Source organism: Podarcis muralis, chromosome 1 (assembly GCF_964188315.1).
Source record: "Podarcis muralis chromosome 1, rPodMur119.hap1.1, whole genome shotgun sequence".
Lineage (NCBI taxonomy): Eukaryota > Metazoa > Chordata > Lepidosauria > Squamata > Lacertidae > Podarcis > Podarcis muralis.
In genome coordinates this window covers 116702185-116730069 of record NC_135655.1, presented here as the reverse complement: position 1 = coordinate 116730069, position 27885 = coordinate 116702185, and the positions used below count along the sequence as shown (strand labels likewise).

General features: G+C 42.1%; 1 protein-coding gene and 1 non-coding gene across 2 annotated transcripts; one reads left to right on the top strand and one right to left on the bottom strand.

Moving 5' to 3' along the window:
• Positions 1-216: 216 nt before the first annotated feature.
• HAT1 (histone acetyltransferase 1) lies at positions 217-27885 on the top strand. The gene is made up of 11 exons (XM_028749717.2): positions 217-365; positions 7196-7267; positions 8373-8448; positions 9413-9533; positions 16716-16895; positions 17134-17255; positions 17759-17863; positions 18430-18536; positions 22347-22498; positions 24228-24344; positions 27497-27885. The coding sequence occupies exons 1-11, from the start codon at positions 359-361 to the stop codon at positions 27662-27664; spliced, it is 1227 nt and encodes a 408-aa protein (XP_028605550.1). The 5' UTR covers positions 217-358; the 3' UTR covers positions 27665-27885.
• Positions 1256-1326, bottom strand: TRNAG-GCC (transfer RNA glycine (anticodon GCC)). Its single transcript has one exon. It is a non-coding gene; the product is annotated as a tRNA-Gly (tRNA).

The following is a 27885-nucleotide window of genomic DNA, read 5'->3' as shown; positions in this document are numbered from 1 at the left end:
TCTCTCTCTCTTGCATAGCCCGGCGTACAGCCCGAGAGGGCGGAGCGTTGGAAGGGAGCTGGGCGGAGCTATGCAAATAATCCCTTGGGAATGGAGTTCTGCGCGAAGGTTAGCGCCCGACCGTGGAGGAAGGGCGCGTCCCAGAACGCCGCGCATGCGCCGGCGCTCCTAACGTTTTGCCCGCGTCTCTCCTCTCCATCCTGGAGCCTAGAGAGAACGGAAGTGCGTGCGTGTGCGTCCCTCCTTCACGACGCCGTTTCCGGCGTGTGGGCGCGCGGCTTGATTCGCTCAGTTGGGTTGGCTCGGAGGGCTTCGCTTGGCGCCCGAGGCCGCCGCTGCCGCCGCCGCCGCTTCGGAAATGGCGGGTAAGCGGGTCATGGCGGGAGAGAAAGAGAGGCTGGCCGGCTGCTTGGGTTAGGCCTCCCTGAGGCAAGGCGTGAGCTGGAAGTGGCCCCCGTCCCGTCCAAGTAGCCCCGGGAAGCTGCGCGGGAAAACGGCTGCCGGTTACCCGGGTGGGCTGGTTTCTCCCCCTCTGACTGGGAAAAACGCCTCCGCCTTGGGGCTGCCTCCGAACCCGGCCCTGAAATTCGCGGCCGCCTCGAAGTTCACTCGGAACCCGTTGCCATTGGTGGGCGGGCAACTTATAGGACCTCGGGGTAGGTGGGTGGGGGGAACTGCCATGGGGTGCGACGTGGGGTGGGGGGCAGAGCAGCCCCCCATCCCCACCCTGTCAGGCACTGACGGCCTGTCAGGAAAGTAAAGGACGAAGCATGGGCACTGCGGTTCGCTTGCGTTTCGACAGGTGGGTCTGGACCCGTTCCTAAAAGGGGTCCCCTGCCGCTGTGCCACAGTTAAGCGCCCCTTCCTCCCCCTTGGGAAAAAATAAAATATTTGAAGGCCCCATGCCTTGCTGTGAGGTTGCTTCTGTTCTGAAGTCCTGCAGCCGCCCGACTCCTTACTTGTGCTGCTAGCAGTTTTATTCTAACTTTGGGCACATCTGTCTTTTTTCCCTTTCTGAATCGGCAAGGTGGTTGTACCCATGCTGATTTAAAGACAGAGGCTTTCTATGTACTGCTTGATTTTTGGAGCCTTAGGGTAGAATCATAGAATTGTAGAGTTGGAAAAGGACCAGGAGTTCAACCCCCTGCAATGCAGGAATCTTTTGCCCACCATGGACTTGAACCCACGACCCTAAGATTAAGAGTCTCATGCTTTACTGACTGAGCTATCCCATTGGTAGGCATTAAAGGCAAGTTGCATTGGCCAGGAATCGAACCTGGGCCTCCTACATGGCAGGCAAGAATTCTACCACTGAACCACCAATGTCCTTGGTATGCCATTTTATCTGTGACTAGCTCAAAAATATTATTATTGCATTAAGTGCATAGGTTAATATGCAACTAAATCATACTCTGAATAGGTCAGTTAAATTGGTGGACTTAGGTTAGTTAAGTCCACTTATCTAGTATAAATATGACTAACACTGTGTTTCACCCACACAGTATAATATTTCTGGGGCAGGTTGCCATGATCATCTGAAATTACTGAGATGGACATCCTTTGCATACTTAATAGTAAGCCCAGCTGAACACAGTGAGTGGGATTCACCTAACCTGTGAATTAGGTGAAGCCCAGTGGCAGCCCCACACAAGACTTCTGCTTGCCCAACGGAGCTTTTCCCCCCAGCCCCTCCCCTTGGGGTGAATCTGGAGAACACCCCCACCAAAACAGCACATAGGGGAAGAGAGGGAAGATTGTTCCATCTGGCAAGCTGTTGGTTGAGTTCCCCTCAGCAGGATTTATTTTTAAGTAAACATGTACAGTCATACCTCGGGTTGAATATGCTTCATGTTGAGCGCATTTGACCTGCGCTCTGCGGCAACCCGGAAGTAACGGAGTGTCTTACTTCCAGGTTTCACTGCTTGCGCATGTGCAGACGCTCAAAATGACATCATGCGCAGAAGCGGTGAAAAGCGACGTGTGCATGCGCAGACGTGCCATCGCTAGTTACGTTTGCTTCTGGATTTGAACGGGGCTCCAGAACGGATCCCGTTCGCATCCCGAGGTACCACTGTATCATGTTTGGCTGCCTAGTTTACTTGGAAGTGAGTCCTATTGAAGTTGATGGGACTTGCTTTTGAATAGACATGTATAAGATTTTGTCTATTTATAAATTAAGTATATAATTTACAGTGAGATACTCTAAATTGCAGTGCAGGTGGGCAACCTTCAGTTTCGGTGCCCTCCATCACTTTCTGAAGCTGCCCCTTTCTTCCATCCCACCTGAGTTCCTTCCTTCCTGTTCATTTCCTCCTTATTTTTGAAGTCTTCCCCCCATCTATAGTTTCAGAACAGTTGGAGGGGGCAGTGTTGTTGCTGTTTTAAAAAACTAAACACTTTTCCTGGTTGCATAGCTAAAATAATTCCCCCACCCTAGCTGCCTGAGAATAAATTGGTTGGTTTTTCCTTGGTGTGTATGTATATGACACACTGAAAGTTACAAAGGAATTCCTTTTACTTGCTTTTCAGAACAGTAATTGTACTGATCTGATGTACTAAAAGAAATTTCTGCATGTACTTATGAATAATCCCATTACTTCTGTGTAAATTAGGACTGGGAATTCTAATCTGAGGTATCATGAAAATTGAAGCAAAGCACTATTTCTTCTGAATTAGTTAATCCAGAACACTTTTGTTTCTGACACTGCCTATGTTTGTCTTTGCGGACTGCCAGCAGCCGCCTCCCAACAGATTAATCCTGAGGGAATGAGGAATTTCCCAATCTTGCTCTAAAACATAGCTAACCAACCTGGGGCATGCATGCAGTCATGAAGGTTCTGGACTTAGTTTGTCCCCCAGGCCTGGCTATGGCATATATTAGATTCCTATAGTGTTCTGGCTTCTCTCTAGCTCATTAGGCTAGTGTCAAAACCACATCAAGTCATATGGGTGGAGGTTGGGAAGAAATGTGTGTACTGCAATATGTAATTGCAGTTGTATTGGAATGGTGCTCTGACATGTTGGACATGGTACATTTTTTGAAATGTTGGGCTGCTATTGCGCTAACTTTTGATCTGCTGGTGTATCCAGATTTTGAAATCACTTAACACGCCCTTAGTGTGTTAATTATTTGAAGGTGTCTCCACACAGTAAACTAGACCACTTCCCTAAAATTAAGGATGCAGGCATTTTTTTTTGAAAGGTGGGGGTTAAGAGCATGTGAGTGTTTTTCTGAAACAGTAATATGCTAAATTTTAAAATCTAGGTTGCCAGAAAAAGATTCTTATTAGCTTGACTGTCATCTTGCAAGGTGGTCAAACAATTTTCATGTTTTTGTTTACTGTGTACCATCTTATCAAACTTATCAAGTTTATTCCCCCCCCCTAACCATCTTCACAAGGTTTATTGTGAAGTTTATTTTTTTAACATCTGTTCATAATTATGACAATTTTTACATGCCACCACTTTACAGATTCTTAAAATTCAAAGCTTGGAAGTTGAGGGTGTTTTATATCTCCATGTTGAATTTGTGTAATGTAATAAATTGCTGTGTCCTAAGTTAAATGAGAGTGTGAATGCCATTTTTGGTAAAATGAGTTGGGGAGAGATGGGACTGTTGCCCTCAATGGAAAGCAAGCAACTGCCATCATCTAACTTATAAGAACAGGATGTGTCCTATCTTTTATGTTCTTGGGGAGCATGCTAGGTAGGAGGACACAGAAAGTTAAAGAAGTGCTGGTCTACAGGCCATAGGTTGGCTGCAATTTTTTTGCCCAAGGAGGTGGAATTTGGGAAAGAGGACTTGAGAAAGGGGCTCATGTGGTATATAGTCCCCAGGTCACAGTGGTCAGGAAGATGGAACATTAGAGAGGGTGCCACGGTAACAGATGCTAGGCGATGGTTGTTAGGAGGGAGGAGGGGGTGTTGGGAAAAGGCAGATATTAAGAACATTGTTCATTTATTCTAGTGTTTGTCTGGGTCGTTTGATCTGCATCCCAGATCCCTGTTCACTTTCTATCCTTGGCTTCACTGGTCGTACTTACAAGGGCTCAGTCAACCTCTTTTTACATTGCTCTGCATGTAAATAGCAATTGATCCTGTCAGTTCTTTGAGGAGATGCCTGCAGTGCAAAGATCTGCAGATTTTGTAAAGAGTTGACACATGATTGTGTGAGACATATAATTGACTTGCAAAGGTGCAAGAGGCAACATTCCAGAGAATCAAGTTTGAAGAGAATGTGCATTGATATATAATTCAAAAATTTAATTGGTATGGACAGGTGAAAACAAATGTGTGGTGTGATATGATACTTCCTACTCTGATGACAAACACAAGGGAAAAATCAGTTAGTTAAAAGAAGCGTCCAGAGTTATAATAACTGCTTTCCAGTTCCAGGAGGAGCATGGGGAGTGTTCATGCAACACACCTACACACTGCAGTCAACACACGAAAGTGTCGCCACACACAGTTTGGAAAGCTCCAAGCTAAATAATGTATGGGAATGGCATGTACGGTATTGCTAGAAGATGCTCATCTTTGGCTACCCCTGCCAGTAACATAAATGATAAATCAACCTTCTTAAAAAAACATGGTTGCTACTTGGGGACATAGTAATATATGTGGCAAATGGAAGAGAGGATTTTGATACAACTTCATACTTTATTGTTCCAGCTAAGAGAGTTATCCACTGCCAAAACTCTAGATGACTACCTTAAACTTTATGATCTTGCTAGAATGCCTATATGCAAACTCACAGATGCTTGGTGTCTTCCTCTAGTATACCCTACACTGAAGATTCATAATGATATCAGGGTTCATTCTGGTCTTCAAAATGCCTTCAGATGTCTTCTAAAAGTCAGATATTTCCTTGACATCTGATGGGAGGGCATTCCACAGAGCGGGTGCCACTACCAAGAAGGCTCTCTGCCTGGTTCAAGGGCCAAGGCCATTTAAGGCTTTAAAGGTCAGCACCAATACTTTGAATTGTGCTTGGAAACGTACTGAGAGCAAATGTACGTCTTTCAGGACCAGTGTTATACAGTCTCGGTGGCCACTCCCAGTCACCAGTCTAGCTGCTGCATTTATGAATTTTGCTTGGAGCAGAAGAAATCTTGGAGAGTGATGAGAACAGTGGCAACAGTGAACCTGCTGGTCAGCTGAGCAGAATTATAAGTATTGCTCAAAATTTTTAGTGGAGATAAGAAGCTGACTCCCAAGCATATTAAACTTCCTCCACAGTACCAAGCAACAAGAAGTTAGTGGAACATTACTGAAATAACTGAAAAGAATTTGCCGTCAGAGCATGGTGATACAGCATATACAGATTTCTGTCACTCCAAGTCTTGAAGACTCGGGATGGACACTTGAAAATGGAGAACTGAAACATGTGGTGACTAGTTGATGCATCTCTGTATCCTACAGAGAAGTTTTTTTGTGGATAGAAGAAAGGATGTGCAACATGTCAGTGCAAGTGTAAAAACAACAACATGGTGTTTACCAGGGGTCCACGGAGGCCATTTAACCAGCCGCCCCTGAAATGAGCTGCTCACTAGCACAGCACGGAGACTCTCTTCTGCGACTCCGGAAATCGCTTCTGTGCATGCCCAGACGCTGGAAATCGCTTCTGCGCAGGTGTGATTTTTGGTGTCTGGGCATGCGCAGAAGCGATTTACAGCACCACGGACATGTGCAGATGCAATTTCTGGCTGTGCCAGCCCGGCCCATGGAGGATCTCCACGGGAGTGATCCGGTCCGTGCACGGTAAGCCTTGCCAACCCCTGTGTTTACCATTAACTGAAAATGTAACCCTAAGCAGCACACAGAGGTTAACAGATCAGTGGACTGAACTTCAACTTCCAAGCTCTGCGGTGTGGTTACTGATCATATTTTTATATGTACCAAATGTTGTCATGGACAATAATAAACAATAATAAAAAATATTTTACCTGGAATTGGTATCATGGCTAAGTTTATAATTCCCTTTCTGGAACTTCATTTCACGTAGTGGTATCTTATGTACCGGTGCCTTGACAGTCCACCTGGCTCATTTGTAGACCAAAAATGGTAGGCGCACTCTCCTTTAACCCATGACAAAGCATTTCCTCCCCGGAGACCACTTGACAATTCCTGAGGGTCTTGGAGGACCACTTTATGATTTCTCTGTCTGTTGTAGTGCACTGTTAGAGGCTGTATGTGGTTCCATTATTATTGGCCCCTTACTTAACACTGTAGTAGTGCTAAGTGTAACAAACATTTTTATTATGTGTTCCTCAGCCAAGTTCTGACTTAAACCATATTTATAATTCCTCTTATTTTTTTCTGTGGCGTTAATGATGTAATTTTAGCAAAACCATTGGGGGGGGAAACCAAAAACAGACAGCTAGATTTATTTATTTGTTTTGAAACCCCATTTGGCAGTAGCATTTTATTTGCCACTGAAAATGCCCTCTTCCTGTGTGGGAGAAAAATAACACTGCAGGGGTGTGCAGGAAATCTGTGACTGCTTTGGCTGAACCAAAATAAATCTCAGCCATGCAAGATCTTGAGTGTTAATGGCTGTCATGGCAGGGCTGGGAGATGTGAATGAGATCTTGCTGTCTGAGGCACAGGATGAAAGAGGTCACATTTTTGTCTTGCAAATAAGCAGCATTCCACGGTTCTGCATGGCATGGCGAGTGTGGCATTGCCCTCTGGCAAAGGGCAATATGCTTAAAGTATTAGCCTAGCTCAATCAGTAGAGCATGCGACTCTTAATCTCAGGGTCATGGGTCAAGCTCCATTTTGGACAGGGAGATTCCTGGATTACAGGGGGTGAACCAAATGGCCCTCGTCCCTTTCAACTCTACAATTCTATGATACTAGCCCACATGATCCATGCATGCTTACATTGAGAGCCAATGTGTAAAGCACCTTTGCTTGATTGCCTGGGAATAATTTTTACTTGCATCAGGCAAGTAACTATTTGCCTGAATTCTAAAAGTACTGAGAACCTACGGCTGGATCTTGTGGGCCTCTTATATAGCATCTCAGGCTTACAGGTTTCCTTGTTTTGTATTAACACAACAACCCATGCTTAAAAGCACTACCTAATTCCCGTTTATTTCTCTACAGTTTTATGTTGGGTAAGCCAAAATGATGACGTTATTTGAAAATTGTTTGAACTGGGTTGAGAACTTATTTAAATGTGTTTTCCTAGGGCTTTCTGCTATGGAAAAGAAATTGGCCGAGTATAAGTGTAATACAAATGAAGCAATTCACCTAAAATTAGGTAAGGTTTTGAAATTATAGCTTTGATACTTAAACTTGGCAATGTTTTAGGTGTTGCTTTGAGCCTCCCTTTGGAGTGTTAGAGTTAGCAGAGCACCAGAGAACTTAGTTTGTTCACTTTCTTCTGTTCCTGTGTATGGGTGCATCACTGCCTAATTCCTATTGCAGAAAGGAGTGAACAGAAACAACATTGATGGCAGTTCACAGCACACACTTTCCATCCTCACAACTAGCCATGTACTGAATATGTCTGAAAGTTGTCTGTTTGAAATTATCATGGTCTCTATCAGCACTGAACTCATGGAAGGGAGAGGCAGGTGTGGTTCATCAAATAGTGTGTTAGACCCAGCTTTAAATATCTGTTCAACTTTGAATTAGCTGGTCTTGGGGCAAGTACTTTTCCCGCTCCTCATCTGTTAAATGTTAAGTGCGTGCTGCTTGCAGAGTGGAGGACAGCATAAACCAATAACGTAATTATCACCAAATTGCAACCTGCAGGTTACAGTCAAATTGTTTACATTGGGGGGGAAACAACAACTATTGTGCGGCAATTTGCTAACACCAGTCTCCTACATCTAGGAATTGACAAAGAGTACCACACGTTAAGGCTGTTGTTAGCTATGCATTGAATTGATTTTTGTCTGGGTTTTGACTTTCACTGACAGTCTTAAATTGAAAGCGTAGAGAATATTCACTTTTTTATTCTTACTTATTTTAAAAAATATAACTAGGCCACCTTTGGACACTTCTGTGAAGCAACCCTAAAATTTAATGACAAACCAAGAAATAAGTGTTAAGGAAGCATGCATTCACCTTCTCTAGGGAATTCTGGAAAAACAGCTCCCCACCCCCCCACCCCCAGTTCTGAAGAAAAGAATCCACACTTCCATCCACCAGCTAAATTAACATAAGATAGTTTTTGTAATGGGATAATATTTATATTTAATGTTTAGAAAGTAAAACTATGGAATATTATAACTGAAGAAAGCCTGACTCTGGCAGACCTTTGAAGCAGAAGAAGGCAAGGAAGTATTAACTGGTTTGGACTTCTGTGAATTAAGAAAAACATGTTGGCAAAGCTTATAATCAGTCCTTTTTCTCATCAGTCCGTTTTCAGGAGGATTTGGAAGATGACAATACAACATTTCATCCAGAGTTCAGCCACCAAGTTTTTGGGGATGAGTAAGTGATGCAAGAAAGTGTCAGAAATAAGTTAAGAAGTTGAAATTAATATTACATATTTGTACTAGTGCAGCTATTCTAGTGAGCATTTTTATATGGCCCTATAATTTTCTGTCGTTGCAAGGTTGCAAGCCCTACCCGCTAGGGCTGGGCGATATATGGTTTTCAACATCATGATATTTCACCCGCTAAACATCATGATATACTGATATATCACGATGTCTGAAATAAGGATAGAGCTATGTAGAGGCATTGGCTGGCTTCATGGTTTTTTGCTGCATAATGATTTCTGCATAGCACATACACAAAAACATAATGATTCACAATATATTGCCAGGTCAAAAATTATTAAACTGATAACACAATATGGACTTCAAACCAGTTTTGGATGATATATCAATATATCACCCAACCCTAGCTGACACTGACAAAAATAACACAAACTCTGCCTATGCTACAAAGTATATACAGTCATATCTCGAGTTACAGACGCCTCAGGTTGCGCGATTTTGGGTTGTGCACCGTGCCAAACCCGGAAGTACTGGAATGGGTTACTTCTGGGTTTTGGCACTTGCGCATGTGCAGAAGTGCTAAATCGCTATATGCGCAGAAGTCTCGAATCACACGGCGTTGCTTCCCACATGGATCACGTTCGCAACCCGAGCTTCCACTGTAAATGTAGCCATACATGTGTAAGGTGAAATACCTGCTGTACCTATCACTGACAAACTTGTAAATTGGGCTAATTTGTTTCATGAGACACAGTTAGAGAAATGACTAGACCGTAATGTTATGTTTGGGTGAATTGAAGGAATTTTTAAAGGCAACACTGAAGGCTCTGTTTTTAAAAGTGTGGTAAATCCTTCATAATTTTTAACAGTAATGACATCTATCTGTATAGGAGAAGTTAATTTTCTTGGTGGAGTTGCATTCAGCTATAACCTAATTTTTCTTTCTCCTGCAGTGAGGTTGCCTTTGGTTACAAGGGACTGAAGATTCTTTTGTACTACATTGCTGGTAACTTGTCAACACTGTTTCGCATTGATTATACATCCAAAGTTAATGAGAACTTTGACTGTGTGGAGGTAAAGTCAAACGTTCAGATGTCACCTTAGATAAATAAGTTTGCCATTGTAGCTGAACCCTTCATTTTACTCTTCTCAAGCTTTTTACGACCTCACGCTTGTTCCCAAAATCCTGCACCATTGCACTTATCACTTAAATCAGTGGAAATTATACAGATGGTGGTTTTGATCATTCAGATCCCCCCCTTTTTTACATAATTCTACTGTATTTTTCCATTTCAACAACACTCGAAGCAGTATACAACTTTGTTAAATGGCAATCCTTTCTCACAGAACCAACGGTAGTTTTCTTATCCAAAAGGAAAACTGCTCTTCCTTCAAATTGTGGCTCTTAAGATCTGCTTCTTGGCCAAAGCCTTTTCTGCATTGTTTAAAGCTCATCATACAAATTCATCCACTCTGTCTGTCTCCTTGTGTTCATAAGCACTCCAGGTTGTGGACTGGAACACTACGTCACTTCTCTGTTCTGTGTAAAGCAGGCATAGGCAAACTCGGCCCTCCAGATGTTTTGGGACTACAACTCCCATCATCCCTGACCACTGGTCTTGTTAGCTATGGATGATGGGAGTTGTAGTCCCAAAAACACCTGAAGGGCCGAGTTTACCTATGCCTGGTGTAAAGCCTAAAGAAATTTCAGGAAGAGCAATATAGCAGCACCCAAGTGACTAAACATCTTTAAAGTACTTGGAATGAACACCAGTTCCTTAAAACATGTCTTAAAACATTTGGAATACATTTGCAGTTTGGGTATATTTTTGCCGCTTTTAAGAGTAGCGTTGAAAATCCAGTTTGGTACACACTGAGGGAAAACAATAGAACTGCATAAAAACAGGTTTGTTTCTCCTTCAGATGTGATCTGTACGGAAATTTTATCAGTGTGAGTGGTGCATTGATTAGGAGCAACAACTGTTAAAAAACATAAACCTCGTGCAGTACAGAAGCATTTGTTTACTCATTTAAAACTGGAGGAGTCTTAATTTGCATATATGCTGCAGAGCTTTCATTTTTATATTTTAAAGACAAGCTCACCAGAGGCCGCAATTCATAAATTGTCACAAAGGAGTTGGTCACCCATTGATTCTAGCTAAAGCAGATAGCTGTTTCAGAGAAATGTACCTCCTCAAAATCAGAGAGAAATGTACTCCCTGAAAATCACAGAAGTTGTTGTGACTAATTATCTGCGGCACCAGTATCATTACGTCCCTTCATACAGAATCTCATTATTTATGAGTGAAATGGTTGTAACAACTCTGTAAGTTAAGTCGGTATCGTTATCCCTCATATTGCAGGCTGGAGGGAGGGTCTGGGTCTGATGGAAAGCAGCACACAAAAGGCCTAGTAAGTTCTCAGCAGAGGCAAGGCTCAGACCAAGACTTCCTCGTTCACAACTCAGTCTGATGCTGCACAATCACCAGTCATCAACATTACACTCACATTCCCAAAGAGGCCTTTCTTACTACCCACCAGGTCACCTCCCTCCCTCCTCCTCCCACTGAAATAAGGTTTGAAGCAAGCATTCTGTTGTAACCAATAGCCTGGATTGCAGTGTGGTGCTCACAGCAACTTCTCTGGTTTGTAAGTGTGCCCACAGGCTCAAAAAAGTTTGGCAACCCTTGCGCTACACCACCTCTCAACTAGCTTTCAGCTTGACTTTTAACTCAGACTTTTTGATCCTCCATTGGTTTTTTTTAAAACTCTCTTACAGAGATTGGATTTCTGGACTAGCACTTCTGTGATTGGTTACTCAAAGCTGGTCTTAACTAAATGTATAACAGGGGTGTTCAAATAACATCACTGGTGTGAATTCCTACATAAGGTGTCCTGCTCAACACATCGTGGACTAACGCTCAGTTTGAATTTGCTAGATTTCACGCTTCTCCAAATGTTGCAGTGAAATTCCCATCAATTTAAATGCATTTAAACTGATGAGAACTTCATGGCAATATTTGGAGAAGAGTGAAAACTAGCAAATTCAAATTGAACATTAACATGCATTTTGAAATTTATTTATTTTTTGGGGGAAATTACTAATTAATGTGACCATTAACAGGTAAAAAAAATGTGAAACTGACACATTAGAAAGCGACTAATTCATTTATCCCTAATGTATACTTTCTGGAATTGCTTTGCAAAGGCACCTCTTCACTATATACATCTGAAGCATTGTGTAGTTCTTCACAAAACTGCACAAAGAGAAGTAACATCTGCCACCTTGGTCTCCATCAAGAAGTTGGCTGTTTTCATGGGGCATAGACATAGAAGTTGTCTGAGTGCATCTGCAAAATTTGGTGTATTTTTATTTGTGTTTAAATTATTTGGTGAAATTCCTTCTGTGCAGCCATGTCCCGCATTTACCATTCTAGTTACGCTGAATGTCCTAATTCTTAAAGAAAGTTTTAGATCCCTAAATCATCTCAAGTGTCTGCCTGAATGTAAGGCTTCTTGTTCGGCAGAATGAATACTTGCACATGTCAAGTGGAATGTCGTGGGGAAAGGGGCGTTCTTACATTCTATGATGTATCTGATACAGATTATCCCTCCCTATCTTCTGCATTTGGCCTCACTGAATTAAACACAATTGTGAGATATTAGGGCACAAGTATTGAGGACGTGTAGTGGGGGAAGGGGCAGCAAAGCCACATTAAGGGGCAGGTGTTAGGAGCTAGCTGCCTTGCACACCACATCAATAAACACAAACAAGGGTATTCACCAGATTTAGCAATACATTTCCCTTGTCAGACTTCCATCCTGTTTCAAAATCAAAGAACCGTTCAGCAAGAGATTGGTAAAGTAGTTTACTGCATAAAAATTGTCAGCCCTAGATATTTTTGAGGCTTACGCTTTTTTTCCTTACAGCTTCTTTTCCGGGGTCTACCCAAACTAGTTGTTTTTCTTAACGATGCCTACTCCAAGCATAAATCCCATTGAGTTCAATAGGACTTCCTAACAAATTAGTGTCTTAGCAGTGATGGAGAACCTGTGATCCTCCAGATGTGGTCCAGTGATCTGGAGTGGTGGGAATTGGGAGTCCCTAGAACATCTGGAAGACCCCATGTTCCACACTCGTGGTTACGGCCTAAATGTGTTAATATCAGCAGGTTCAGTAATACAGCACATCTCCGAATTAAGATTTTCTTAGATAGACATAACGCCACACAGTTGTTTACCAAGGCCGTATGCATTGCAGAATAACCCTAATCTTGACCACTGTTCTTCCTTTCCAATAGGATCAGGCCGTATAGCTGCGTGTGTATTTAGTGCTGCATTTCTTGTTTTTAAATCTAGCCAGTCCACCATCTTAGAAATCTGAAACTTATACATATTAGAGGGAAAGGCCAAATGTAAAGAAATGTGGTGCGGACTATCATCTTTCTCCCACCACCACCACTTTACCGTCTTTAAATGTTCTTTAACACATTTTTGTTGTTTTTAATGCAGCCTTTTTTGTATGCACTTTTTCCTACTATTCTCTTTCTCCCCTTACCTATATGTTTCCCCCCCTCACTCTCTGTTTTAGTCTTCTTGGCCCCCTCTTTTTTGCTGTATATTCACACTCCCCCCTCCTCCAAATGCCTTTCCAAAAAGCAGGGCCAAATTTGATTAAAGGCTGCCTCAGGTGTCTCTTCAGAACCTCTGCTTTGGATACAGCTCAACTTGGGAATATATATATATATATATGCGGGTGGCATTGTGCATTAAACCACAGAGCCTAGGACTTGCTGATCAGAAGGTCGGCAGTTCAAATCCCTGCGACGGGGTGTGCTCCCGTTGCTCAGTCCCTGCTCCTGCCAACCTAGCAGTTCAAAAGCACGTCAAAGTGCAAGTAGATAAATAGGTACCGCTCCGGCGGGAAGGTAAACGGTGTTTCCGTGCGCTGCCCTGGTTCGCCAGAAGCAGCTTAGTCATGCTGGCCACATGACCCGGAAGCTGTACGCCGGCTCCCTCAGCCAATAAAGCGAGACGAGTGCCGCAACCCCAGAGTCGGCCGCAACTGAACCTAATGGTCAGGGGTCCCTTTACCTTTACATATATAGCTGTGAGGTTATGCAGAGCGCTTATGCTCCACTTCTGTGGTCATTTGAAGGAAGGCCTTGTAAATCAGAGGCTGTAACTTCTAGGTAAACTTGAACCTTTATCATAATTGGCACTTCTTCACCACTGCTTATTGTCTAAAAGGAAGGCTGAGATGTTTTGTGGGAGAATAGCATACTAGAATGTGCCAGGAAGAACGGAAACCCTCTTTTCTCTTGAATACTTGGTTATCCACTTCCAACTTTCTCTTTGCGTACTCTTGCTTCTAACTGTTGCAAAAGATTTTATACCCCTTCATGGAACAAACTGCCTTTCAGTAGATCGGGAATAGGGAACCTGTGGCCATCAAGATTTTGCTGAACTGTAACTCCATCGTCACCTACAGTTGGTCACGCTGACTGGGTTGATATGAGCAGCATTACTGCTAGGTGGCAACCTGTCTGGGATCAAACGAACTGAGGAAGGGTGGGATATCAATTGAACCAATAAATAAAATAACATCCTGAATGCCACAGGTACCCAACCCATACAGTAGGGAGTAGAACACAATAAGAAGTCCTTAGCAGGACTTCAGAATAGGTAAAGTCTACCCAAAAGGTGTTTCTTTACATTAAGTGCATGATATGATACATAGCATAGTATGTAGTGTGTTATATTAGTAAAATATTGAGAAATAGTAACAAAGGGTTCTATATGGGGGAAAGGGAATTAGCTATGACTTTCATCCACCTCTCTTCCCTGTTAAAATGTACATTTTAAAATTTGCCATTCTAGCACTCCTGAATAGTTTATTTTTTAAAAAAGTACTCTTTAGAAACTCAATTGGTATTCCTAATTTAGCTGCAGGCACGCTCTTGCTGCACTTTTACTAAATAAATTTAATATAAGAAAATGCTCTTAATTTTTATTTGAAGGTGTCTAATCAGTAGCACAAGACAAAATCAAGTGTCGTAGAGCTACCATACATGCCACACATAATGGCTCTTTAGGAAGATAAGGCTGATTAAATATGAAAGTTGGTGGCACCAAAGCATTAATAATGGAGTGTGTGTAGACTGAACTCATATTCTACATCCCCCCGATATAGCTGATAGTAAAGTATTATTCATTTGCAGGTGCATTGCTTCTACTTAGGGGGACTCCAGTTGAAAGAACAGGAATTAGCAGTGTGTTGTATTAGCCTTTTGTAGTGTATTTTGTCCTAAGCGTCTTAATTTCCCTGTTTTGAATGCTAAGTAGCAATGGTCTTGGTTCGGAATTAATACTTATCATGCATGTAAACGGTGTGAAAGAGCTGCTTAGTAAGTTAACACAAAGTGTTCTTGTGTCAGCCCTTATGGAAATAGATACAATACAAACATTACAGCTGAACTCACGGCAAACTCCATTAAGTAAAAACCTGGGCTCATTGTTGGGAGTAGGGTTTGAATAGAATGTAAGCTCATTTTGTTGAATGTAATGTCAGGCTTTTAGGGGTTGTATTGAGGGGGTTAGGGTTTTGTTAAGTTGAGACCAATTCATTAAGTTTTATTGCCTGGTGAGAAGCGGCAATACGTTATTGTGAAACTTCATCAAATATTCATGGTTAAGGAGAAGTAGTAAATGTATTCAATCAAGTGGTCTTTTGGGGGCCTGAAAGGGATTATGATGTCTGCTCAGCTGATAGTCTGTAACATTCAATTTGGCTGTTTAACAAGGCTAATCTTAATTCAGTTTTGCTTGTAAAACCTCCCCACCCTTTTGGTTAAATTGCATTAAAAAAATTCTTTGGGCAAAAGAAGTTCCTTCCCCCCCCCCTTGAGTCTTTAGCGCATAAATTATATTGGCTTGCCACCATGCTCCCAAGTCTGTATTTTCTTGACACTTGAGTGTTTGGGCTTTTTCCTTGTATGTGTAAACCAGAACTCAGGCTGGAAAAGAGTTTGTCCTGTTGCTGCCAGTTAGTTTCTTAAATACTCTAATTTGTTTGGGTTGCTTTTGAGCAACCTTGAGGGTGTGGGATTGTATTGCACACGTGTTACTCCGAAAGAGTGATCAAAGACTGTTCACTTAAGAATTCCATATTGAATGGTAGACGTCTGCAAGAAGCAGATACAGTGGGCCTGCCCAACCAGCATATCAGCAGACCAAAGTTGCATTGACTGCATTTAATAAGTGCACTGAGATGCCTAGTCAGGACTTAGTGGCAGGCAAGAAGGAAGGAACTCTTGAGAGTCAAGAATCTAAACTAGATTCTCCGTTTTTTTTTCCTTTTAGCTTATCTAAAGTTTAATGAGCTAGTGGCATTGACCATTATTGGGGTGGGGAGTGGTACACTGTCTTAAAATTTCCCTTTTCTTAGACCCTTATGGTAAAAGGTTACTAGCTTCTTTATTACTGTAATGAAATGCCAGTGCTCCAGGTTGTTGTTTTTTAAAAGAAAGGCAGAATCTGAATCTTGTGTTCGTGGAAAAGCTGTTTTCTGAAGTAAGATGCTTCAGTTTAACCTGCTATTAAACTGAAGTATCTTACCATGAGTATATTACCCAAAGCACAATGACTCATCAGGAATGTTGTCTTCCCAACTCAGCAATTAAGTTTACTTAACATACACACTTCTTATTCCAGTGCTGATAACATTCAAGATCCTGCTTAACCTTGTATGTTTTAACCTCCTGCCCTGCCTTACCTCAAAAGGAAGGCGACTGAGGAGCAGGCCACAACATTATTGTGTATCTGTGTCCACCCTTGTGCCCATGAGAAACGGTCTGAGGGATCAGGCTGGTTTTTTGCCTCCAATAAGGGACAGGCAGTTTCCCTGAGCACAGCTTAAACTGGGAATGCTGCAGTATAAGATATTATTGGTGGATCCCTTGAAAGAGTAGACTTGAACAATGTGATAACGGACTAGGGGGTGCGTATGAATGCTCTGAGCTTTGTAAACTAAGGGCCACAAGGGGGCACCTAGTGGCAAGGTCCCATGTGTACCATTTTGTTGTGTCTGGGACAAAGACCTGTGCAAAATTTTAGGAAACCACATTGGGTGCTTTAAATAGTGCTTCAACAATCACAGGGCATAAGCACGCCACCCTATGTGAATTCTAGAAATAGTCAATTCCTTATTCTCAGTGCATCTCTCTCTCTCTCTATCTCCCCACCTCTTGTTTTCAGGCAGATGATGTGGAAAGTAAAATTAGAGAAATTGTTCCACCAGGCTTTAGCACAAGTACAGATGACTTTGTATCTCTGCTGGAAAAAGAGGTCAATTTCAAGCCGTTTGGGACATTGTTACATACATATTCCGTGCATAACGAAGAAGCTGGCGAAGATGTAAAGTATCAAATATACAAGGTAAAAAGTGTGTGTTTGGTGGTGGGGAGAATAGAGCCTTCCGACAGAGCTTTCATGGCAACTTTTAAGTGACCCTCAAATAATTACTTGTGATATGTAAAACGTTGCTATTTCTCCAAGATCACTTTCAGTGTGCTAATAAAACAGTTTCCCACAGAGGCACTTTATACGGCTCTGTGATGTGCTCTCTTCCCTTTGGTGAAGAGTTTCACCTGACTTCTCCTGGCTTTTTCCCTAGGCTGACATCACATGCCCAGGCTTTCGAGAGTATCATGAAAGGCTTCAGACCTTCTTGATGTGGTTTATTGAAACAGCTAGCTTTATTGACGTGGATGATGAAAGATGGAACTACTTTCTAGTGTAAGTACAGTTCTAAAGCAACAGTGGACCTTATTACCTCCACAAAGGCTGCATTTTAATTGTGGCTGGCCAATTATTGGGGACAGTATAATGATATTTTTCCCAGGAAAGAGAAAACTATTGTTTATCAGGCTGGAGTTTGTGTCCATTATGCTTTGCGAGACCTTGAGAATAGAGCCAAATTAAATACTGTTGTCCGTTGGAGCCCTGAATGTAGGGCTTAAACAGTAAAATGAGCTTTGCCTGTGTTTTCTTTTACTTGCCACCTATTCATCTTTATAATAGGCAAGTGCGCTGAAGTGCTGTAAAGAGGTCTGATTTATCCAAGTTGCTGCACACCAATTAAGTGAATTGTACATTCAGAACATAGCAGGTGTACCCATTGGGCCCTCACAGAGTAGCTTGCTGACACTGGAAATTCAGTCAGAGAATGGAAAAGAAAATGGACACTGCATGGGAGCGCGACTGTAATTGACCTGCTTGGCTTTCTGTTTTATCTGCAGATTTGAGAAGTATAATAAGGATGGAGCTACGCTCTTTGCGACCGTAGGCTATATGACAGTCTATAATTACTATGTGTACCCAGACAAAACCCGGCCACGTGTAAGGTAATTGGCAGCGTAGCACGTGCCTTGCCTTTTATTTCAGAAGAGAGTACTGTTGAAGTTCCCAATACTTGTTTATAATTGTGTTAATTTTGTGGGCTTTTTAAAAAAGAAATTTTAAAACTCTCGCCTGGCTTTGCATTTATTTATTTCATTGTCTTCATCTGAAATGGGGTGGAATCTCAAAACTCTTAGTGCAATTATGTTTGGAGTCTATAGGGTTTTTGTATGTAAAGCCTTATGTATAGAGACATTGCAATTCGCTGTGAATAAATCAGTAAATAAATTTTCTGGGGGTTGAGTATACAATCGATCTCAAACGCCTTGGCTCCCCAGTGATTGAAACCCGGAAGTGATTTTTTTGGTTTTTGAACGATTTTCAGAAGCTGAACATCCGGCGCAGCTTTTGTGGTTTCCGATTGGCTGCAGGATGTTTCTGTAGCCAATCGGAAGCCGCGCCTTGGTTTTCAAATGGTTTGAACGCATTCTGTTCAAAAACCAAGGTATGACTGTAGCTCTTTTTTTTCTTTTTCTTTTTGCTAACTTTTTCTCTCTCGTTCTATGTGTAGCCAAATGCTGATATTGCCTCCATTCCAAGGAGAAGGTCACGGGGCTCAGCTTTTAGAAACAGTTCATAGGTACTATATGTCATCCCCTGCAGTGCTTGATATAACAGGTACGTGACTCTTTCGCTGGAGATAAGAATTCATTTATATGAAAGGCTGAACACTGCTTCCCTGACAGTCGGTGCCATAACTTTCTGAATTCATCTGTCAAAATTAAATGATCTTTCAAAGATTAACTTAAGCAGAGGTCAAGGTTAATGCTACCCTTCCTTACAGAAAGAACTGTGTATAATGTAATTCTTCAAATCCTTTCCTTCCTGGGCACAGTGCACCATGGAAATCCATTCCCTAGCATGAAAGGATTACCAGTTAATTAGCCATTTTTATTGCAAAGTACGCAGCTGACTTGACAAGAGATTTAGGTTTCTGGAACTCCTTGCAGAGCTTTCTTCCTTCAGGCAAAACACTAAATCAGTGAGAGACACTGGTTTACTAATCACTACAATGGTACACTCCATTCTTATGACCCCAGAGAGAAAATGTACGAACGTCCAAAGAATATGAACTTGGAGAATGATAAAATTAAAGAAAATTTGAGGCAATGCGGAACAGAAACCGCCCTGTGGCGTCTTATGCTGTGGTATCACAGCATAAGCATCCATGGACTAGCAGATGCCACAATACATGGCACAAGATTCTGTTTCTTGATGCAACTGGGAATGCACAGAAGGGCCTTCTCTGTAGTGGGGCCTCTTATTTTTGAAATGATCTCTCCTGCAACTACATTTGTCTTCCTCATTGTTGAGGTTTGTTGTTGTTGTTTAGTCGTGTCTGACTCTTCGCGACCCCATGGACCAGAGCATGCCAGGCACTTCTGTTGAGGTTTAGGTTTAGGCTAAAAACACTTCTTTGTATCCAGATCTTTCCAGTTTGATATGGTAACATTTCACCCCAAACAGTAATGTGCAGATTTGTATTTTAAGTAAAGGTAAAGGGACCCCTGACCATTAGGTCCGGTTGTGGCCGACTCGGGGGTTGCGGCGCTCATCTCGCTTTATAGGCCGAGGGAGCCGGCATACAGCTTCTGGGTCATGTGGCCAGCAAGCTGCTTCTGGCGAACCAGAGCAGCGCATGGAAACGCCATTTACCTTTCCACCGAAGCGGTACCTATTTAACTGCTTGCACTTTGACGTGCTTTCGAACTGCTATGTTGGCAGGAGCAGGGACCGAGCAACGGGAGCTCACCCCGTCGCGGGGTTTCGAACCGTCGACCTTCTGATCGGCAAGTCCTAGGCTCTGTGGTTTAACCCACAGCGCCACCCGCGTCCCTATTTTAATTACACACACACACAAAGTTGTTAATTTTTGATATATTTTATATATCTTTTGCTCTACGTTGCCCTGAGATCTAATAAAGAAAGTGACTCAATAACTGACTAAAGAAAAGAGGGTAGCTTCTGGATATTTATCCTACGACAGTTCATTGTGGGCTGTTAAGAATATCACTGCAAAGAAAATTCATTGGTTTGGATAGGTGACTTCTGCTTGCAGTAAGATTCCCCCTCCTCCCCCATGGGGGGGGGTGTTGTTTTTTTCCCTGATTCTTCCTCTATTGCTGCAGCTTCGATGTTGTATTCCATGTTTCTTTGGCAGCTCCTTCAACTATCAGTGGACTAATAGGAAGGGGGAGGCAAAGAAAAAAAAAAGCCCTGTTCTGCTTGGTTAGGGTGCCTTGGATTTAACCCTTCGTTGAACTTCTTAGGAATTATATTTACCAGTCCATTTTTGCTTGGATTTGAATATACTGGGGGTGGGGTGGGGGGATGAGCCAGCTACTTTAGCCGCACAGTAGGAATTTTGCCTTTAAAAATATAAACATGACCTTGTATATCACCCACATGCCCTATCACAAACTGCTTTTGAATGTTGGTGCACTTTGAAAGCCTGTGGGGCTTCTGGAACTAGTTATGCAGTTGTTTGAGTCACAGCCATATGAGGTATAGTTCCATTCAGAGGGGTTTCGGTCATTTTCTTGAATGTATCCGCTAGCTAATTTTCTTATTACACCATCAGAAACGTATTTTGTGTAAATACAGCCTGAGCTAGTGGAGAAAGGAAGACTCCAAGCACAGTGGTACCTTGGTTTTCGAACGCCGAAAACCTGGAAGTAAATCCTTTCGTTTTCAAATGCACCTCGGAAGTCGAACAGCTTTCAGTTTTCTCTATTGAATTTACAGGCCACCCTTTGCGACTCTGTTTTTGAACGTTTCAGAAGTTGAATGGTGTTCCGGAATGGATTACGTTCAAAAACCGAGGTACCACTGTACTGTGCTACCAGTGTGTGTATGTTTGTTTGTTTTTAAACCTCACTACTAAGTTAATATTAAATTAACCCTTTGGCCGCAGCCTAGAGATCCTTTATGTACTGAAAAGTCATTTTTTAATGTTCAGTGGGAATAGAACTATTTTCCTTTAACAGCAACATGTTTTGCCACAAACTGATTTTGAGAATCCTCCAAATTTCAAAAACTCCTTGCAGTCGGATTCTTGACAGGAGTAGAAAATCCCCAGTCATGCGTAGAGCCGAGTAATGCAGTTTGTTTTGGCATGTACCTGTATGCTAGATATACCTCTAAATCTTGAATTTCAGTCTTGTTTATAATTAAAGCCCCCACAGAAATTCCACATACTTCCCATCATCTATAAAAGCATTATAAAGTACAGTAATACCTCTGCAAACATCCGCCTTGTCTAGCGTCCATTCTGGCCAACGTCTGCGGCAAACCCAGAAGTACCAGAACAGGTTACTTCTGGGTTTGCTGCTTGTGCATGTGCAGAAACTCTAAATCACACTTCATGCATGCGCAGAAGCACAAACCGTTCTGCGCACGTGCGCAGATGCGGCGCTTTGCCCTGCGTCCTTTTTGGCTTGGGGCCGGAGCTCCAGAACAGATCCCGGTCGCAAAACAAGGTACGACTGTACCAATTGGTGACGAAGGACAAAACGTTATTTTTAATTGTGCACGGCCGTAAATGGAATATTCTATCTGAATCTTTGAGCCAGAGATGTATTTACAGCTTCTCATCCTTGACAGTGCATAGAAATGAAAGTAGGCCATGCGATGGCAGACAGCAGGCTTCTGCATCAATGCATGGAACATGGTGTGTCTTTTTTCTCCAGTAAAACTGCTCTGAAGCAGACTTTAAATTGCCCTGTGGAATAATTTGCTAGGGTGCATGCTCTTTTCGACAGGGAGCTTGAAAGGTATGGAGAGATGAATTTCTCTTTTTCATCCATTTAGCGTTGCTGCTGTTAAGGGGAAATTGGGTTGGACAGTCAGGAGCAGGACAGGAAATTATGAAAGTGAGATGGCATTCAGAGTTATACGGCGGCTATGCGAAGGGGGCAGCAAGCTGAGTGGATTTACAAGGTAGTCAGATTTACAAAATAGTAGTTGCTTTAAGGTGAGATTGAAATAGTTAGCCCACTGATGTGCTTTTCATGAATTTGTTACTTGGTGAATTAGACCTTTTAATGATTTCATATGACAGAAACTTGCTAATTTGGTAATCCTAGTTCGCATAAATTTGCAAAGATCTTAAACATTGTTTAGAGCCGGGGGCATTCAGTGCTCCCTTTTCTAATTCCCTAGCCCAGTGGTTCCCAATTAGCCAATTACTGAGAACCCCCTATTTTACAAAAGCTAAACCATGGACTTTCGAAAAATTGTGATAACTTTACGGTAGTTACGTGTGCAAAGCAATTTTTTGAAGAAAATGTGGGGTTGCCCCTAATAAACAAAGGATTTCAGTTATACTAAAAAACAGAACATAAAATTTGTGGCATTACCATGCCAAAATGACAGAGATTTATGGACAGGAAAAGCAAATTACAAAACACTTCTCCTTTGTTCTTTTAGCTGAAGATCCGTCTGAAAATTATGTGAAACTACGAGATTTTGTATTAGTCAAACTGTGTCAGGATTTACCTTGCTTTTCTCCAGAGAAGCTCAAGCAAGGCTTCAGTCAAGATATGGTAACAGAAGCTCAACAAAAGCTGAAAGTGAATAAGGTACACGGTGCTTAAAATATTGTATCGGATGTGATGATCATCCCTGTGGGCATTGTCTTTCCACAAACAAGATGAGTCCTTCTGCTCGAAGACAGGTTCTTGACCTAATAGAGGCTGCATTAATGGGAGAGGGTGTTTTCCCTGATTCGCCCTGGCAGTCCACTGTGCCCCCACCCCCCAAAAAAATCTGCTGTAGAAGAGCAGGTGGGAGGGAGGCTACAAGAGGAGAATGTTGTTGAAAACTGCTCCCCACCTCTTCATTGGTGGACTCCTTCATGAAAGGGCAGCATTGTACTCAATGTTCAATCCTATGTCTAATTCAGAACAATTGTAAGTGAAACAAATCTCCTTTTAGTGCCTGAGTTCCCAAAGAACCAGTAGACTTAGGTAGGTTTTTGAATCCCAGCCACCGTTTCTAGAAGATATCGCATGGCTTGCATAAGTCGTATTTTGGCTGCCAGGAACAAACTTCAGTCTGTCGTTGAGCTCTGGCTTCTGTTGACTAAATGAAGTTTTCTACAGCCAGTGGGTTGTATCCAATGTGAGCCCTACTCTTAGGAATGACTTAGGTCCATTAATTCCAATGGTTCTGTACTGAGTAGAACTAGCATTAGATAGATAGATAGATGATAGATAGATAGATAGATAGATAGATAGATAGATAGATAGATAGATAGATGATAGATAGATGATAGATAGATAGATAGATAGATAGATAGATATCTTTATTGTCATTGTCCCATACAGAACAATGAAATTGAAAAACTACATAAAACATTCAAAACCCCCTAAAAACTCTGAAACCCCATTTTAAAATACACTATACTATACTATACTATACTATACTATACTATACTATACTATACTATACTATACTATAAAAACCCCATTGGATGCAACCCAGTGTATTTGATCCATTGCAACAAGGCACTACTGGTGGTAAAGTTCAGTACTGTATTAGGGGAATTTAGGACAATTTTCTAGGGATAAAAGTCTGAGAACTATTTGAGGGTAGTACAGGGGGCACATAGAGGGAGAGTACGCTTGCCCTTGCAGAAGTCGTTCCATGTGTGCAATGACTTAGTTGGATAAAAACCTTGGTGTGTTCATGGATTGCCTTTGGAACAACTCAGTTTCCGCCTTGAAAGGCAAAAGTATTATTAAACTTGATTTTTTTAAAAAATCTGGTAAAAGCAGTAGGAGTTATAAAACAGGATTGGGGTAATATTATGGACAAATAACAGCAAGATACAATTGCAGTATGTGCCAAAGAATGAAGCAAGCATTTCCCACATGTTTGATACTATTTGGTTCTTTGGTTGAGCACAAAAGAAGGATGTTGATAGCCAAGCGTGAATTGAGAGGTAATTAGAATTTCTGACCAGTGAGAAACATTTACAAGAACCGGATCCTTATAAAGAAGAAACCAAGGATGAATATATAGCTTTCCTCCAAGTCAGCAAAGTTTATATGAATGGTTTATAAACGAATGGAAAGGAGTAGGGTGTCAGATTCAAAGCTACAACATTTGAAGGTCTCCAGGTGAGACAATGGATAAATCTTTTTAAAATACAGTTTAAAGCATATTACTCAGAGGAGTGATTAGGAGTTACATGTGTCAGGGTTTAAAGATAGAGGATAGGCTACACAACCTTGAAATCGTTTCTCTAAACCTTGTATAGTGACATTTCTTGGTCTTGATTCATATGCCATTCCCCTTGTTTTTAAGCAACATACAAGACGGGTGTATGAAATTCTCCGGCTGCATGCAACAGACATGGGTAATGCAGAACAATCCAGAAGCTACAGATTGGATGTAAAAAGAAGACTGATGGGCCCTTACAAGGTGGCTTTTAACTTACATGGATATTTTAAAGTTGTTTTCATTGTAAACTGTTTATGCCAAAACTTTCATGCATAATTATCTTTCCTTTAATGCACCTCTTCAAAGCTTTGTCTCAGTACTTTTGTTAAAGCGACAGCCAAACAATATTACTACAGATACGAAGGCGCAGAGTACTTTACATAGTCTCAATAAAACGCAGTGCTATGATAATAGTCTTGTCAGTGCAAGGATTTCTGCTTGCAAAATGGGATGCTCTTCCCCCTCTTCCTCCCCTGCACACTCCCTAAATATAACATAGGTCCTCCCAACTATCTGGAGGAAGATTGAGGAGGATAGGTGGGTACACTGGTGGGGCTCATTAGAAAAATGCAGCCCTTTGAGTTTGATTTCTGATCTCTTGCTTCTTGCAACATTAGTCATGTAATGGTAACAGTAAAGGTAAAGGGGACCCCTGACCATTAGGTCCAGTCGTGACTGACTCTGGGGTTGCGGCGCTCATCTTGCTTTATTGGCCGAGGGAGCTGGCGTACAGCTTCCGGGTCATGTGGCCAGCATGACTAAGCCGCTTCTGGTGAACCAGAGCAGCGCACGGAAATGCCGTTTACCTTCCCGGAGCGGTACCTATTTATCTACTTGCACGTTGACGTGCTTTCGAACTGCTAGGTGGGCAGGAGCAGGGACCGAGCTATGGGAGCTCACCCCATCGCAGGGATTTAAACTGCCGACCTTCTGATCAGCAAGTCCTAGGCGCTGAGGCTTTAACCCACAGCGCCACCCGCGTCCCTTTGAATGATAACAGTAGCAGATACCAAATACATTTAAATACAGTGGTACCTTGGTAGTCGAACAGCTTGGCTCCTGAACAAATTGGCTCCCAAATGCCGCAAACCTGGAAGTGAGTGTTCCGGTTTGCAAACTTTTTTCAGAAGCTGAACGTCCGATGCAGCTTCCGATTGAGTGCAGGAAGCTCCTGCAGCCAATCGGAAGCTCCTACAGCCTTGGTTTTCGAATGGTTTCAGGAGTCAAGCGAACTCCCGGTACAGATTAAGTTTGACAACCAAGGTACCACTGTAAAGGTAGCATCCCTTTCAGAGAGTATGTGGACAAGAGTTCTGTGAGGGTTCCAAACAGATTTCCCTGGTAAAAGGAATAAACTAGACCAGTGTTTCCCAACCTTGGGCCTCCAGCTGTTTTTGGACTACAACTCCCATCATCCCTAGCTAGCAAGACCAGTGGTCAGGGATGATGGGAATTGTAGTTCAAAAACAGCTGGAGGCCCAAGGTTGGGAAACACTGAACTAGACAAAAGCAAAATAAAAAAAATCAGTCAGTGGCCAGTATTTAGAGCATTTGAGATGCTGCACATGGGATGTTTGTGCCTGGCTTTTCCTAGCAGCAGTCCCTTAAAATGCCTTACAGCTCCAATGGGCACCCCAGTCTTCAGGAGAGTTTGAGAAGTAGAGTTGCTAGAAGAGGAAAGCTGAAAAGCCCCTCTGCATATGTGGGAAGCTGCAGTGATTTTGCATCTTGACTAGCAACAGTTAAGTGGGCTTTTTGTAGGAAACAGTACTACTAGGCTGTCTTTGAATGCTCAGCATTAGTCCTCTTAGCAAGTTGTTTCACTAAAAACGAGAAGCATTGTTTGTCATAATATTGGATAGAATTCTACAATAACTAATTACGTGGGGGTGGTCTAAAACTAGAGGATTATACTGCATGTTTTGCAGTATGGCTTAGAACCATTGCACTTTGAAATAAGCCAGTTAGATAAACCCAGCCAGATGGGTGGGGTATAAATAATAAATTATTATTAATAATACTACTTTCCATGTAGGTAAAAATCATTTCCAACCTTCTGTTCCCAAAAATCTCATGTAACAGTTACTAATCCATTCATAATAACCACATAATATGAACTGTCTCTTTTAAACCAAAAAGCTGAAAGAGCTTTTCGGTTTGTGGATGAATGATGGTAGATCCTTCCAAATCACCCTTTTCTCCCCTTGTGGGAGGATATGGAACTATTTTATCTTCCATGAATGAGAAAGCAGCTTGAGGTGTGGATTTTTGTGGGGGGAAAGAGCAGGAAGGGAAAGGGTTAATATAGCCTTGTAGCCTTTGGAGACAAGTAGTTTCATGCAGGTGGATGAGTGGTTGGGTGGAGGAGAGTGCTTTGTGCCCTGTACATAAACTAAAATGGCTGCCAGAGGTGGTAAACAGGCTAGTAACTTTTGTAGGCTTATTTACAAGGTTGTGTTAAAAAGCCTCACATCCATCGCTTGGTCAGTTTTCTGGTCAGTGTGGCCCTAATTTTATACTCCTGATATTTTGAGAGAGATTCCGCGTTGTTAAATGTTCCTTTATATTACAGGGATACAGCGTAGGGCCTCTGTAAGTAAAGAGTACCTTCAGCGTTTTAAAAAAAGACACAGCATGTGGTTTAAAATGATCAAATAATTAAACTAGAAAAGAGCACCTGATGAAATGTAACATTCAAGGAGACTGAGAGGGAAAGACAAAAGGGGGGGCGGAATCTGTTAGCATCCTGTGCTACCACTCGGCTCTTTAATCATTCTGATCTGTGATCTCTAGATTTGATGCATCACTGGCTCAACACAGAAAAGTTGTGTTACATCTTTTGTAGGAGCCGAACCAAACCATAGCCATGATTAAATCCCATTGAAAGCAAAGGAATTGGATGTGCTCATATCTGCCTGTTTTTGGATTGTACCTTTTGCAGATGAAAAGCAGGGGCTTTTACCCTATACCAGTAATGGCCAAACTTGGCCCTCTAGCTGTTTTGGGACTACAACTCCCATCATCCCTAGCTAACAGTGGTCAGGGATGATGGGAACTGTATTCCCAAAACATCTGGGGGGCCAAGTTTGGCCGCCACTGCCCTATACAGTCAACGTACAGTAAAAACATAAAAATTGAAGGGGTTGACCAGTCATTTGGAATTTCTGGGCAAGTCTTAATTTCAAGGAGCATATGAACACAACAGGGTTTTCTGAAGGATCTGTTCCTGAGACCTTGTTTAACCCGGAATGTTTTCCCAGTTACTTTTAAATAGCAATTTAGCCTTATAAGGAGCAGCGTGTAGCAATTGCTGCTCATGTGTGTAAATTTCTTTTTGCCTGGTTCTTTTGTAGAAAAAGCAGAGAGAGATTGCTAAGATGAGAAGATGTTTGAGACCAGAAGAGTTGACCAACCAGTTGAACCAAATAGACATAAATTTGCAACACAAACAGTTAGAAGAAACCTTCCAGCAGCTTGTTTCGGATTATCGAAGGGTCCTAGAACGGCTTGCTCAGGCCTGAGGAATCTCTACAGGAAGCGTGCAGATTTCCGTACATTGTGTTGTGAAATACATCATGATCACTGCTTCACTGCAAAATTTCTTGTGACATCCTAATCACTTCCAAGATGACTGGTTTTCTGTGCGTTTTCAATATTTTCTATTTTTGTGTTGTAGATTTTAAAAAGCTGTACTTAGATTTTGGGGCACTTTGCTGAAATAAAGTAGACTGAGATGCACTAA

Coding starts and splice junctions, on each gene's coding strand:
- HAT1 (XM_028749717.2), top strand. Junction 7,268..8,372: donor AGCAATTCACCTAAAATTAG/GTAAGGTTTTGA, acceptor TTTTCTCATCAG/TCCGTTTTCAGGAGGATTTG. Junction 22,499..24,227: donor AAAAGCTGAAAGTGAATAAG/GTACACGGTGCT, acceptor CTTGTTTTTAAG/CAACATACAAGACGGGTGTA.